Source organism: Formica exsecta, unplaced genomic scaffold, assembly GCF_003651465.1.
Source record: "Formica exsecta isolate Colony F162 unplaced genomic scaffold, ASM365146v1 scaffold1505, whole genome shotgun sequence".
Classification (NCBI taxonomy): Eukaryota; Metazoa; Arthropoda; class Insecta; order Hymenoptera; family Formicidae; genus Formica; species Formica exsecta.
Genome location: NW_021848831.1, coordinates 25711 through 41233, shown reverse-complemented (window position 1 = coordinate 41233; position 15523 = coordinate 25711). Strand labels below are relative to the sequence as shown.

Here is a 15523-nt window from a genome sequence, read left to right as displayed (position 1 = left end):
TATATATATATGGCGTGTGTGAGAAAGTTTAACCGCATTATTAAACACGCTGCTTATCGATCGGCCGAATTTTTCGAAAAGTCCTACTAGTTTCGGATAGCACATATGTAGGTCGAGGGTTGCCGCAGCGATAAATTCCTCGAGAGAGAAGGTCGGCGGAAACGTGAAACCGGTATCGATCGAAACTTTCGAGATCGCGGGATATTTCGAAAACAGCACGAGACATACACAAATCCGTTGTATCGATCAGTAATCACGACACGACGACCTTCCGAAGAATCTCACGCGTACTATCAACACACTACATACCTTATTTTCGATCGTTTGCGCTCCGTTTATCACCGCTATATCGTGATATTCTTTTACGCATTCAAGATTCGCTGATTGCGTAAAATTGATTACTGCTTATTGTAACATACCTGTAGTTAGTCACTGCGCAATCTACAATATATCTTTTCTAGTGCACGAATTAATTAAGTGTGAAAACAATGAAAACTCGCACTCGGACTTGGCGATGTCTATTTTTCTACAATTGCGCGAATAAAGCGCTGGATTAGTCATATCGATTTTATCAGCGTTCCATATCTCTCTGTTCCTTTCTCAAATGTGTAACGTCATAAAATTAAGAAATCAGCGAAAGTGAGAAATCGAAAGAATATAAGACAAACTGACTTTTCATTACTTTTAAAAATTATCTCTCGCGTATTTTTCACTCTTGTTATTGCGATCGCGATACAAATGCACCGACGAAATGTACGGACTTTCGCATCGATCGATCGAATAAATCCACACACGCGGATTTATAAAAATCGAGTAAAACGAGCGTCACGCGCGATTGTCGTCGGTCAACTGTCAGACGACGTAACGCGATACGTACGTCGTCGTCGCGATCACGCCAACTCACGCGTACTATCAACACACTACATACCTTATTTTCGATCGTTTGCGCTCCGTTTATCACCGCTATATCGTGATATTCTTTTACGCATTCAAGATTCGCTGATTGCGTAAAATTGATTACTGCTTATTGTAACATACCTGTAGTTAGTCACTGCGCAATCTACAATATATCTTTTCTAGTGCACGAATTAATTAAGTGTGAAAACAATGAAAACTCGCACTCGGACTTGGCGATGTCTATTTTTCTACAATTGCGCGAATAAAGCGCTGGATTAGTCATATCGATTTTATCAGCGTTCCATATCTCTCTGTTCCTTTCTCAAATGTGTAACGTCATAAAATTAAGAAATCAGCGAAAGTGAGAAATCGAAAGAATATAAGACAAACTGACTTTTCATTACTTTTAAAAATTATCTCTCGCGTATTTTTCACTCTTGTTATTGCGATCGCGATACAAATGCACCGACGAAATGTACGGACTTTCGCATCGATCGATCGAATAAATCCACACACGCGGATTTATAAAAATCGAGTAAAACGAGCGTCACGCGCGATTGTCGTCGGTCAACTGTCAGACGACGTAACGCGATACGTACGTCGTCGTCGCGATCACGCCAAGAGCGTCGTTGCTGCGTCGTTGCTACATTGTTGCTGCGAACGCCACGGTTAGGTTAACCTCGTAGCCGTTCTTCGCCAAGTGTAACGAGGATTCGACTTACTTCCGGCGTTCTCATGCATCGCTCCCTCCCGCTGTCGGTCGTCTCGACGCTTAGTTAGAGCCTCTACTAACTTTAGACAACGATGGAGCCACGCGACGACGATAATTCACGCGTGCCACGCGTGAAGAGGGAAAAACGAGCGAACTTCACAACGGATATCCGAGAGAGATAGAGAGAGAAACAGAAAGAAAGAGAGGGGAAGAGAAACTTACGTTGAAAATAATCCGTCCTCGCCTCCTGGTGCACTGCCACCGCACCTCCTCACGGCGGCATCGTCCGCGACGACGAGAAAAACGAGGCGCGAGGTGAAGATGCCTCCGGGATGTAACGTGACGATCGCCGAGAGTGATCGTCCGTCCGGTCGGCCGTTCGCGAGAACGGAAAACAAGCGAAAATCGATGTTTCCACCGGCGAGCACCCGCACACATACACACACGCACGCTCGCGACGCACGACGATACAACTCGGCACCGACGATCGCCCGGCGTACGCGCGTCCGCTCGATAAGAGAGAGAAACGTGGCGGCGTAATAATAAACTATCAGCCACCGCCGAGTCGTGAACGCGCGCCGCGCATTATCACCTTATCGCGCCACGATTTTCGCGTCACGAATGCCCGAGAGACCCCCGTCGTCCGGTTGTGACACGGACGACGCGCCTAGCAGACGACATTTTGGTTCGCCCGAGGCCGCACGAGGCGCGCCGAAGACGGCCGATCGAGGCGACAGGGGCGGCTCTTCGCGCGCTCGTAAATTACCGCGAATATTCGATTCAAATTTATCCGCCGTCAATCGCGAGATCTTTAGGTTGAACTCTACTCTAAGATATTTCGTACCATTATCGCATAAACATATATACAAGTGTTTCCGACTTCTATTTGTATGATTTTTCACCGGCGATTGTAATTCATACCTCATTAAAATGCGTCAAATGCGAATTTAGCGGTTATCGAAATCGAATTTATTAATTTCGGTTTCGTAACTCCGACTTTTTGCCATTCTTTACGATACGATGATAATGACGGTTGATGACGGTTACAATGAAATGAAATTTTAGAAAGCACAGCGGAAAGCACAGAATGAAAAAAGCGCCCTTTTTCATTCTCTTTTCTATATAAGATATAATAGATAAAATGACAAAAAATTATTTAGTTACTTGCGAGCAACGCAGGATAATTTCGCATCTTTGCTTCTCATTGCGAAATGCCTTCGATATTTCAGTCTCTTAATATCGTTGCGACGTGTTCGCGATGTTTTGTATCCTTGTGGATTCACTTGAAATTTCTTCGTCACGCATACATTGTGCAAGAACTAGTTTCTTGAATTAATATGCGTGTCGCGTGTAACCGGCATGCGTCGTAACCGGCGCGGCAGTTAACCTTAACTAGGCGCTCACTTGGCGTTTTTCTTTCTCACCCTCCCTCTCTCTCTGTCGCTCACGTGACGTCACAAGTTAAACTATCCTGCTCTAATCGCCGAAAGAGCGTGTGTCAAGCCATACAATAAAAAAAACTAGCAATCTTTATTACGTTCGAAGCTGTAATTGCTTTTGAATCAAGATTCAATTCTTTCGATGAGAATTTTATTACGAATATAAAATGATTTTAGTTATAAAGAATCCTTCTCTCTCAAAATTTTCTCAAAAATAGATCACCATTTTTAGATATAATGAATATTATCTGTACTTAATGATTCCAATGTTAATTCAATTTCTGATAGAAAATATAAACAATTGTGAGAGAATTGATTAGAGAATTCTGCGTATTATAATTATGATCTTCAATAACGAGTCTTCGATGCGTAAAAGCTTTACAATTACTCATGAAAATCATGCGTGTGTATGTATGTGTGAGAGAGATATCTCGGCTTTTTTAACCTACCTATTACATCATTTAAAAATATTAATAATTATGATCGATACAACTGATCGCTGAGTAGTGACAGATGCATACTTGGTGATACTTGCCTTTACTTCGGCGAGGAAATAATGATGAAATATTCAAAGATTAGGAAAAAAAAACTCCGACAACGCAAGGGCGGATCACCGATACGGAAATTGCGATATTGACGAATAACATAGAGGTTCTTATTACGACAAACGTATTACGAACGAATGACCGGAACTGTCGGAGATACTCGCGGTAATTTTTTGCACGCGAGACTTTTGAATAAAAAAAAATTGCGACAAATCATGTCATATCTGTTCGTTTTAGAAATGCATTTCGTAACATGAAATATATTTTTTCTTCAGGAGAAGAGAGAGAGAGAAAAAGGATAAAGATAGAAAGTATAAGAAACGAACAAGCGTTTGCAGCTAAAACGAACAAACGTTTTGACGTCAAATCAAATTATTTTATAATAAATATTAAAAATTATACCTAAATACATAATCAGTCGTTGCCCAAGATATATATATGTGTAACAATTAATTGCGGAATAAAGATTAATTTATCCGATAGAATGTAAAGGAAATAAGACACTTGATATTAATATTCGCAATTATGGAAATGCTAAATTATTAAAATGTATCTTATCTAAAATAATTTTAAGAAATGATTTGCTAAGCGGATCAGTAATGTGTTATATTATCTAAAGTATTCTGAATAATGTATAAATATTAGAACATTGTATCAAACCTTCATAAATTGTTTGCATAAGACACTCCAGGGGAAAAAAATCTGATAATTAGCAAAAACCGCTTATTAAATGCAAGATGCGATAGAACGATTACGCGGCTTGCGTGTTAATATTAATGGAATGTGAGATCATTCCTATATAAGTGGGTACATAAATTTTTCGTTCACGTCGTTAACTCTGTCGTCGCAAATGGCAACCTTCAAAACCTTTTGCCGCGGTTGATGTCACCACTAAATAAAGGCGGTGATACTATCGATAAATCTGTTGTTTCCTCTATCTACAAGTATTGAATGAACAAACGCGCCTTTGAGTATATTTGACACGAAGAATGTCATTATCGCGTTGAATGCATTATCTCGATGAACGGTCGGTGCCGTTTTTGATTCGTGATGTAACGCCAAATCAATCGATAACTCTGATATCTTAATGCTATACGTAGATTCAGAAGATGTAAAAACAATGTATAGTTGTGTAAGCCATATATATAATCATGTATGTGCATACTAAATATTACAAAAACTGTATTCAGTATGATAAAATTATGCTAAACATATATTATACAATAACTAGTTTTCATTCGCAGGCAACATACCGTTTTTATGGTAATCAATGTTGCGCTATGTAAAATTTACATTGGCAGTGACATTTCTATAATATCATTTTTGTATTAAATAAAATTCAATATTCATTTTACACTTTTATCATAGTCAATTTACAAGTTTTATTAAACGTGCTGAATCCTCACGTGTTTTAATGCTCCCTTCTCTTTTTTATTGTCCACAGCAGCGGTCTTCCAAACAAGTTCCAAATTTTCGCGAGTAGCACTAATCTCTTTTTGCAATTGTCCGATTGTTTCCTCCTTTTGCCTTAGCAGATGCTTGAGACGTTGCAATTCTTGATGATATTCGTCTTTCATCCGGTGCACTCCGATTTGCTGCACCTTCATATTTTTCTCTGCCAATGCTAATTGTTGTTTGGCACCTTCGTGTACGATCTAACAATAATAATGTAATTATATTTAAAAAATCGAATGAAATATGTATATATATATATATATATATATCGAAAAATATATTTCATATACCTTTAACTGTTCTTTCAAATGACCTACTCGTTGTGTAATAGTGTCACCGAGAAAATGAATACTTGCATTTTCATTTTCCGTTTCATGTAAAAGTTTAACCAACTTATCCCGTTCGGCGACTACTCTTTCATATTCACTGAACAACTCCTCGCAGTATATTGTAGTCTTTCTCAATTGCTTTTTGAAAGAATCTCGAGATACTTGCATAGAATGTGCCAGTTTTTGAAAATGCTCCAGTTTTCGCTGTATACGTCTAAGAGAAGAGAAAAATAAAAAATTTATGTAAACACACGCTATAAAAATCAAATTTATAAAGTTTGGAGGGTCTACAATAGGTATACATTGATATACTTACTTTAAACTTTTTTCGAAATTTTTATTCGACACTTTCAATTGATTTCTTTCTACCGTAACTATCTCTAATTGCGTTTTATTTTGGCAGTATAATTCTTCCAATTCTTTAATGCGAGTGGATCCTTTCTCTTTCTCAGTTTCATATTGATGTTTTAGTTTCTCAAATAGCTGTCTACATTCTTCAACAGCAGCATTATGAACATCGATGGGCATCATTTTTATATTGTCGCTTTGTAACTTTTCATATTCTTTACGAAGAATATCATATTTCCCTTGAAGATTACTCAATTCTGTTTTTGACGCAAGATATTCCTCATGAAGTTTATTATTATCAAATGACATTGCCTCTACTTTCTGTTCATACAATGTATGGATCTCGTGTATCTTTTGCTTCTGATGAGCAATCTGTTTTATATAACACTCGTTCAATTCCTTCAGTAAGTCAGTATCCTCGGATATCATCTTGATTTCATCCGTATATCTGGCACACTAGAAAACTTCTACTACAATAATTTGTATAAAATGCACACCAAATTCTTTTATAGCTAGAATACCTTTAATCTTAATTTTTCCACTTCATTCTGCATGCACTCATTCTCTGCAATAACTTCTTTGCATCTAATACTGAAATTTGCAATCTCCTCTTCGTATTTATTTAAAAGTTCTTGTTTCTCTGATAAATTTTCCTGATAAGCATCTAAAAGTGGGCCTAATACATGAGTATTCACAGAACCCCATGACTCTAATACTTCTTTAATATCGTTTACTGGCCTCTTAGAATCTAATATGTTATTAATATTTTTAGATAGCACACTTTGTCCCAATTCTCTCATTTTATCTTGATATTTTTCTAGCTCTGCATTTAAACAATATATCACATTTTTCAAAAGCAATACATCTTCATTTAGTTGAACATTTTCAGACTTGCATCTTTGATTAAATGTTAGAAGATTGGAATTGGTTTTCTCTACTTTTTGCAAAGCTTTGATAGATTCTTTGTGATATGTATGTAACTGATCGTACTCTGTTTCACGTTTTACCATAACAGCATTTAGTTTCTCGTATTCTTGTTGAAGGCTTTCATAATCTTTTAACAACTTATGATATTTATTGCAGACTCTTGACATTAAGGAATCCTTTTCTCTTAATTCTGCAATAGTCTCTAAAATTATATTATAATTAATGATTGAGAATTTTTACCATTATTCTTTAGTTAGTAAAATATTATTTATATTGTAATAAATGTGCTCCTGTGAAAAAAAAAGATAAGAAAACTTACCAGGGTTTATCGCAGAACTTTCAAGTTTCATTGTCAATATCCGATTTTCTTCAACTAATCTATCAATTTTCTTTTTAATACAATGTTTGCCATTTTTCTTAGGTAATGCAACACTGTCATGATTTCTATTTTTATCTGTCACTTCTTCAAAATCACCATTAACTCTTGAATGACGTCTCGTTCTATGAAACCGTCTGTAACGATGTAATGGCTTGTGCACTGGTTCCAGTTCATTTTCAATGGTTGAAACCTTATGACTGCTCTGCTGCAATTGTAATAAAATTATGTTAGATAATAAAGTAAACCATTATATTAAAAATTATTTTATGAAACAAAGATATAGAAAAAAATATACTCTTAAAATATTTATTACAATTACCTTTTCTTTAAAACGCTTATCAGCACTGTTATCACGATTTGGCATCGCCTGCTTTATGCTGCTAAAGTATAAGTAACAAACAATAGCTTTTAAATAGTCATTTGCATATATAATTCTGACGTCATTAGCATAAACATGTAAGATCGCACCAAGCCTAAATAAGATTTTTGGAAGGCTTAGGTTTGTTTGTATTTTGAACACAGCTGATTCGACTACCATGCCACCATGGCAACTAGCGGCGACGAGGTACCATCAAGTTGACTCAGATGACACTAGATTACAAATTTACGACTTGGAAACCTGATAATTTTTACGCAGCTCACAGTTAGATGGCGATGAATGCAATTTTCGTAATAATTCCCCGCGTACGGTCTACTATAATGAAAACGGACGTCGCGCGAATCAATGAAAGGCGATGTAGAGACATAGATATGCATACATATGACATTTCATTCAAGTTCATTCAACGTAGGGCCTGTTGGAGAGAGAGAGGCGAGAAGAAAGAGACAAAGAGAGAGAAAGAGAATTGCCATTTATAATAAAATTGCTCCACCTCTACTTATGTTCAATTTATTCTCGTTAAAAACCGTACGATTGCAAAAGCAATAGAACTATCAATTATTTTCGATAAAGATACAAAATTTTGATTTACGAAAGTTTTAATTCGTAACATTGTCAGAACAGATCTATTGACTTAACGAGAAAGCTTGAGCATGTCCCCATACATTTGCTGGACGAGCGATATATATGATATAACAACCGCAATGCAGTTCTTATTAAATGACTGCCTGTCCCTGAGTTGTACCGTTTTACATGATGATTTGCAAATTTGATTTCATCGATTGCCAAAGAAATATCCTAGTAAATCCGTTTCTACAATATTAAGGAAACAGCAAAGTTGAAAGACTTCGTACATTTTAGGGAGAGACGTATCTTAAGTATTGTAGTTATATAATAATGTGTCTGCGTCGCGTAATAATTTATTCTTGAAATACTCTTAGGTAACACTTGGCCACAGCTAACACAATTATCATTACCATTTCCGAGATAATTTAAGCGCCGACAATTATAGATAGGGCGGCCTTGGTTAAAAAGTTATATTGCGTTTCATAGATTATCTGATTGATAATTATCGATAACGCAAATTGAACGTAACATAATGTATTCTCCCCAAATTGTATATCTGTAACAATTAAGAAAATTTGTAAATCATTCCCTCGTACATATATAGCTATTAATAATAAATTATCTTTTTATAGTTGGACTATTCATGCTGAAGCTGTCGTTATGTTTTATAATGTCAAATGCCTCGCTTGATCAAAATTGCAATTATTCCCAATATTTAAAACCTGGTAATATTTATTACGTGTACAATCCCGACTATCCCAACGTTTCCAAAGGTCGACAATCATGTACATGGATTGCGGAAAGTGACTATCGAGTGAAATTAATGTGCAATAAATTTAACATACCGTGGGTAAGATTCTGTTTGTAAAAGAATCAAATATTATTAAAAAATATTTATTACCGTAATCGTTGAGCTCGCATTCATGAAAAGATCAATTTCACTTTCTGAGCTTTAAATCATAAAAAAATAAAATTGTTATTAATTAAAATTCATAAATAAATCGCAGATTTTTTCACGATAATATTCAGAATATTTTTCGCAGAATTTCAATTGTGCCTTTGACAGGCTAACTGTACACGTGAATAAATCCGTATCCCATTCCTATTGCGGAAATGAGACATTTAGCGTAGAATCAACGGGAAAAGTCATGACCATTGAATTATCAACCGCATTCTGGTCATCGGGAGTTAAGTTTCTGTGCGGACTACAGAGAATCGAAGAACCAGGACGCGATAATTGTACATGCGGATGGAAAAATCCGGTGCGTGCATCAAATAAAACTAAATAATAGAAAAAATTGATACACATACACATCGTTTTAATTTGAATTTATCGCAGACGAAAATAGTGGGAGGTATGGAAACTGGAGTGAACGAATATCCCATGATGGCTGGTCTCGTCGATCCTTTTCAAAGAGATGTATATTGCGGGGCAACCATCATATCACAAAGACACGTTTTGACTGCCGCACATTGTCTGACCGATAGAAATATAAATAACGTGGGCGTACTTGTAGGAGATCACGATCTTACTACAGGTAAATGCGTTTCTCTTAATCCAAGAGACTTGAAGATTTTCTAATAAAACATATATAATTTCATTAAATTTTTATTAATCTTTATTAGTATTTTAAATTTATATTAATTATAATAATCAAAAATTTCTTAACATTTCAGGTGCAGACACAAATGCTTCGCGCCTTTATACTGTATCCAAATTTGATATATATCCTCTTTACAACGACGAGACTCTAGAAAATGACATAGCCATAGTAACGACGAATTCCATTATAAACTTCAGCGAGGAAGTTGGGCCGGCTTGTCTTCCATTTCAACATCAGTCCGATTCCTTCGCAGGAAGTTATGTAGATTTATTAGGTGAGCTATATTTGCTAAGTCGTTCACTATGTTTCAAGAAATAATAAATTTTCATTGTTTCACCTAAGTTGCATAAATAATAAACTTTTGATGCATTTAATTTTTAATCGAAATATAGGTTGGGGAACAACACAATTTGGCGGAATGAAATCAAAAACTTTACAGGAGGTTACGTTAACCGTAATCACATATCGAGAGTGTAATCGATGGGATCCGAATTTATTATATAGCCAGTTATGTACTTATGGAGAAAAGAAAGACACATGCCAGGTAGCATTGTGTTTGTTTGCTCAAATTCTATAAAATTATTGCAGAAGAGGACATTCGTGTGCATTCATATATCCATCAATTTTATCACAGTTCGACAGTGGTGGTCCCGTCCTTTGGAAGAATCCTACGACGAGACGAGAGATTCTCGTGGGTATTATCAGTTCCGGCTCCGGTTGCGGTAATAATGAACCAGGAATAAACACACGTGTCGGCACTTACATAGATTGGATTCTTCGTGTGACACCGGGTAAGTATACGAAATATACGATACGTTATCATCTCATTGACACGTCGGATAAATATACGAAATATACAATACGTTATCATCTCACATTTCGTGCTTATTTACCTTCTTACAGGTACCAATTATTGCAAGACTGAATAAAAGGGGACAAATAACCCTTTTTTTTTTTTTTTTAAAAAAAAGAATACTTGTTATTTCAGAAATTATTTCGATATTGCTTATTATTTATTAGACTGTTATTTATATATACTCATTTCCATGAAACATTCCAAAATTATATGTGAATTATTTAATGTACATATTTAAGAGCTAAAATATATATTCCTAATTTATATCTTTATATATAGTACATATATAACATCATGTAGTAAAATATATTTCATCTACCGCTTCAGCCAAGACGCTGCGATCGATATTCTCAGACCTAGATTATATACTTAATAAATCACGAATAGATTCAATGGAACTTGAATATTGAAGTTATTATGGTGTGCATATCTGACACGTCTATTTACATATAGACGTCAGCAGATATGCTGAAGAGTTTCGAGCGAATATTTGCAGCAACATATTTCGACGCATATTAAGATATACGATGTTCCAAAATTTAAGATCGAATTTAGCCTTATTAAATTCTTAACTTGACTGAATTTTAAATTTATTGTAACGAGTTATAGAGAGAAAATTATACATAATAAATTATTAGTTCCAAAGTTGTGTGTGTACACGCTTATGAGACCTTAGATTATCTTTAATAGCAATTTCTGCGGTGTAGAATGTAGAATGATCAACATTAACGACTCGTAAACAATGTCTCATTATTAATAAGTTCCTGAATGAGGATGTGACGTTAAACTGTCTATAGGAGGGAATCTATGGTAAACGTCCACTTACACCGACCAATGTAGTACCATATTAACTTACTTGTCATGGCGTATATGTACCGAAGATTTACATCGTGCTCTTTTACCATGCTTGCGTGCAGAGAAAGAGTGAGCTGGAGAGAGAGAGAGAGAGAGGGGGGGGAGCGGAACGTTTCATAGACTACTTCTCTGATTGAAATTGAGTATCGATCCCGCAATCGTGCGCGGGACACTATCTTCCGCCAAAATATTTATAGCCGAGGGCGAAGGAGGGTGGAGAAGGAGAGAGTGAGAAGGGGGGGGTGGAATATATAATAAAATATATGATATAAATAGATATAATAATTGAAAATACAAACGACCTTCGATCTATGATGGAGAATATCGATTCTTTGTCATAATCAAAATTGATTTGTATAAACTGCTGTATTAGTTATTTCGGCTATTTATAAATATAAAGAGATAAATATATATAGTTCACAAAATAGAAATTATCGTACTGTATATTAATAATATATCAAATGTTCTCGTGCGAAGTCAATGTTCTACGAACGCATATCAGTTAGTGATAATAGTTTCATATCCACAGCATTTATTAAACAAATTGATTTCTTTGATATGTATCGCGATAATATCCTTGACATAGTTGTTGACCCAATGATAGTACGCAAATAGTCTCTTCCCATCGCGACGGAACTCCGTATAATATGAAAAACTTTTTGCAAAAAGATATATTTTTCTTGCAGAGAAATTTAAATATTTCATATATAATAATTTTATATCACATGAAAGGAATAATATTTCATATTATTAACGAAAGCAGAAATTTATTTTTAATCTGATCGATTATATCCGATGGAAAAAAATGGAAAATCGAATATCTTTAAAAAAAATGGAAAATCGAATATCTTTCGTTTGTAACGTGAATACATAATAATGTGTTTTATCTTTTATAAAAAATTCTAAGAGATGAAATTAAAATATATGATCCGTATCAAGCGAATATTTCATCGTGAGAATTCCGATGAATAGATCCTGCGTGTTACCTGTTTGCGGTCCGCATAATCCACAATTTTTTCCCAAGGGACGCACAGTGCCATTCAGAATAATAGTACAAAAATTCTTTGGAGCGACGCGCAGAAAGAAGTTGAATGAGCATTGTGAGAGGACGAGGCGATGGACTTGTATAACCACATCCGTATGCGACGTTAGATGGATAAAACAGATACAAGCCCAGATATCTATTATAACATTTTTATACTATGCGTAGAAAATGTATAATAAAAGATGAAGTCCCGCGACGATCTATCCATTGTGAGTTTCACTTCTACATATTTTTATGCAGCAATGAAAATAAAATTGTACTTCCCTAATAAAAAAAGAAAAAAACAGATTAAAAAATATTCTGCACATCATTTGGTGAGCATCATCGATTGTTCATCACATTTAGCACGGTACATTGTAAAGCAAGGACATGTATTACTTATTGCGTGCACGTTACTGTATTTTCGTTTCAAAGTCTCGTTTTTCTATTAGACAATCGAATTATCTATAACAATAGCGAGTATAGAATTGGAGAGTATATATGCATATAACGTAATTATTGACATAAAAATCCAGAACGAATTATTGCAAAAAAATATAATTAATATTGTAAAGTGTGAATATGCACAACATCACGTTAGAACAATTTATAAACATCAAATTATAAATATGGAAATTGTAAAATATTCACAACACTTAAAGTATATATTCCCATCTCTTATTTTAGATTTATTTAAAAAATTTTTTATCCGGTCTTATTAAATAGATCTCTAAATATATATTGTGTGCGTATTATGTGATTCAATTATATATCATAATATTTTGATTTGAGACTCACACTCTTCGATACATTTCTGTTAGTGCAATGGCTAATAAAACCATCAAAACTGATTTGTATTCGAAAAATTGTTTCCAAGGTTTACGCAATATTATGCAAGCAGTGCTCGCGGTATGCCGTAATCAGCACAGGTAAGCGGAAAAGAAAGATAGACAATGCATCAGATTTCTATAAAGCAAAACTCAACATTCGGTGAAATATAATTAAGCGGATTTTATGGAATACTTTTTGAAACATATCCCTAATTAAATATCCTTGTTTACGGAAGCGATTTTAACGATATATGCGTCCGAAAAATAAACTTTACTCGATGCAGGCAACTCAATGTAGAACATTATTTGAGAGAGTCGTTGTTGTCATGCATCCGAGAACGTTTATGAGTACACATCCACGAATGCTATTCGATGCAAATCAGGTAAATGGCGATATACAAAGTGGCGGATAGAATGAAGAACTCGAGAACACAAGGTTGAAAGGTTACGCGACTGATTGCATAACTTGATGAAGCTACTGACTGACCCGTATATACGTATACATTATACGTGTGTATATAGCACGTACAGACAAATTCCGCGAAACATTATATCCAGAGATAGCGTTGAATGACATCATGGGGTGATATCGATCCCCTTTAGCCAATGACGTCAAGAACTTGTCAAGAATATGAAAAAGAGAATGGAAGAGAATAATAGTAGAAATAGTAAAAAAAGGAAATTTATTATATTTATTTTGCTCTCACCGTCTTCTTGAGTTCAGCAAAGGTTTTTGCTAAATAATTATCCCAACGAAAATTACTTTTTCCCCTCGACTGACAAATAAAGCGATTCGAATAAGGATTAAGATGCTGTCTAAGGCCGTCGCTAGGATAAGGGATGCTGGGGAATCTTTCGATCGAAGGGATTATGACAGAGACGCTGATGCGTGGGAAGCTGCGCGGCCGCCGAGCGTATCTTTACTCCCTTCGTGGAACAACAAAGTTCGATCGATGACGCTAGTTTATCAGTTTAAACTACTCTTGCCATCCCGACAGAAGCGCGAAGTTCAAACAAGCCATATTAAAATGTGCGTCACTAAACAACGGAATGAAAAACATTTTCATCCACTCGCTGTTAAAAGGTCAATGGGAATATAAAACAATTATCGAAACGTGATCCGATGAAAAGTTATGACGTGGGTTTGCGGATATCAAATTTATCTCTAAATCGATACTCGTCAGCAACCCTTGTTGAGAAAAGTTAGCGATAGACGAGATTATCGCGCAATCTGTTAACGACTGATACAAATCAATCATGGTGCTTAAGAATTTGTATAAAATTCGCTCTATCAATCTCACAGTTTACATAATTATATTCGGGGGTTACATTTTTTATAGTAATCAAAATATGAGAATTTATCTAAAAAAATCGTATGTCGCAACGACTCGAATAATTTTACCCCATTTAATTTACTCCTTCTCTCTTCGGTATCTTTTCTGCTCTATAATATAATAACAACACTCGCTATATATCCAGCTCTCCACCATTTGAAAAGGGTCGACCGGCTGGCGTATGCGCGTACATGCACAATTACCTCGGCCAATCGGGGGACCGGACCATCGGTAGAACGAACCTTCGTCGCGTTGAACACACGTCGATGTCGCTCCAGAGGTGCCTGTTCCGTAGGTTCGTTCCCTCGCGCATATCGTCGCGCACTAGCGGCGGCTCAGTCCTCAGTCCGATATCGACGTCCGAACGAGGCGCACATATCCATCGAGCCACACGTTGCGAAATTTTACGCGGCCTTGGCCGTCTGCGCTTCTCGCATTTCTGCTGATGGAACGTAGAACGACGAAGCACGTGGAGGGAACAGAGGCAGCTTCGGCACAGTAATAGTGCAAGGAATGGTATACATGGGTACCAAATGCCCTGCAAGTTTCGCTTTTCAACGAGACACTCGCGTCCGCTGCGACGTCAATCCGACTCATCCGAAGACTATACAGTTTAAATAATAATTCACCGGCAGTGCGAGTTCTTCGATCGAGTATTTATATTGGATCTAAAACAATCACGACGACGACGAGCGCAACGTCAACGATTACGTCTTCCTCGCGTGCAGAGTCTAGCCGAGGGAGACAAACTATGATGCTGATGAACTTGTGACTTCCAACTATACCGACCCGCAAACGGCAGCGACTTAAAGGAATCCGACCCACGAAATACGAAGACTGCTAATGTTGATTCTGGCTAAAGCTGAAGAGGCACTGATTTAACGGTTGACGAAAAGATCTTCTTCGTGAATATATCAAGCTATTTTAGATTTCGAACATCGTACCGGCAGCTACTGAGGAGCCAGAAATTGTAATCTCCTCACGTCCCTCTTTCTCTCATCCATCTTTCTCTCTCTCTTTCTATACTTCTCTCTAACTCTTTC

General features: G+C 36.2%; 3 protein-coding genes across 7 annotated transcripts in view; 1 reads left to right on the top strand and 2 right to left on the bottom strand.

Moving 5' to 3' along the window:
- LOC115232900 (dystonin) overlaps positions 1 to 2214 on the bottom strand; it is a 112243-nt gene extending 110029 nt beyond the window's left edge. For all 5 annotated transcript variants that reach the window (XM_029803061.1, XM_029803064.1, XM_029803062.1 and 2 more), the window contains exon 1: positions 1832 to 2214. The gene's annotated coding sequence lies outside the window, so the exon portion shown is untranslated. The remainder of the gene's footprint in view (positions 1 to 1831) is intronic.
- A 2023-nt stretch (positions 2215 to 4237) lies between these two features.
- LOC115232904 (centrosomal protein of 89 kDa-like) lies at positions 4238 to 7591 on the bottom strand. Its single transcript, XM_029803074.1, has 6 exons — positions 7351 to 7591; positions 6972 to 7236; positions 6247 to 6854; positions 5694 to 6181; positions 5339 to 5591; positions 4238 to 5248 (listed from the first exon to the last, which is right to left on the bottom strand). Exons 1-6 carry the CDS (start codon positions 7567 to 7569, stop codon positions 4979 to 4981), a joined length of 2103 nt encoding a protein of 700 aa, XP_029658934.1. The 5' UTR covers positions 7570 to 7591; the 3' UTR covers positions 4238 to 4978.
- A 129-nt stretch (positions 7592 to 7720) lies between these two features.
- LOC115232905 (venom serine protease 34-like) lies at positions 7721 to 10510 on the top strand. Its single transcript, XM_029803075.1, has 7 exons — positions 7721 to 8827; positions 9021 to 9239; positions 9317 to 9515; positions 9655 to 9855; positions 9974 to 10125; positions 10216 to 10372; positions 10485 to 10510. The coding sequence occupies exons 1-7, from the start codon at positions 8621 to 8623 to the stop codon at positions 10508 to 10510; spliced, it is 1161 nt and encodes a 386-aa protein (XP_029658935.1). The 5' UTR covers positions 7721 to 8620.
- Positions 10511 to 15523: the final 5013 nt, after the last annotated feature.

Excerpts from the sequence above, each read along its gene's own strand:
- LOC115232905 (XM_029803075.1), top strand. The coding sequence starts at position 8,621 with ATGCTGAAGCTGTCGTTATGTTTTATAATGTCAAATGCCTCGCTTGAT. Across the intron at positions 9,516-9,654 it reads AGATCACGATCTTACTACAG|GTGCAGACACAAATGCTTCG; the intron begins GTAAATGCGTTT and ends TTAACATTTCAG. Across the intron at positions 10,126-10,215 it reads AAAAGAAAGACACATGCCAG|TTCGACAGTGGTGGTCCCGT; the intron begins GTAGCATTGTGT and ends ATTTTATCACAG.
- LOC115232904 (XM_029803074.1), bottom strand. The coding sequence starts at position 7,569 with ATGGTAGTCGAATCAGCTGTGTTCAAAATACAAACAAACCTAAGCCTT. Across the intron at positions 6,855-6,971 it reads AAGTTCTGCGATAAACCCTG|AGACTATTGCAGAATTAAGA; the intron begins GTAAGTTTTCTT and ends ATATAATTTTAG. Across the intron at positions 5,592-5,693 it reads AATTTCGAAAAAAGTTTAAA|ACGTATACAGCGAAAACTGG; the intron begins GTAAGTATATCA and ends CTCTTCTCTTAG.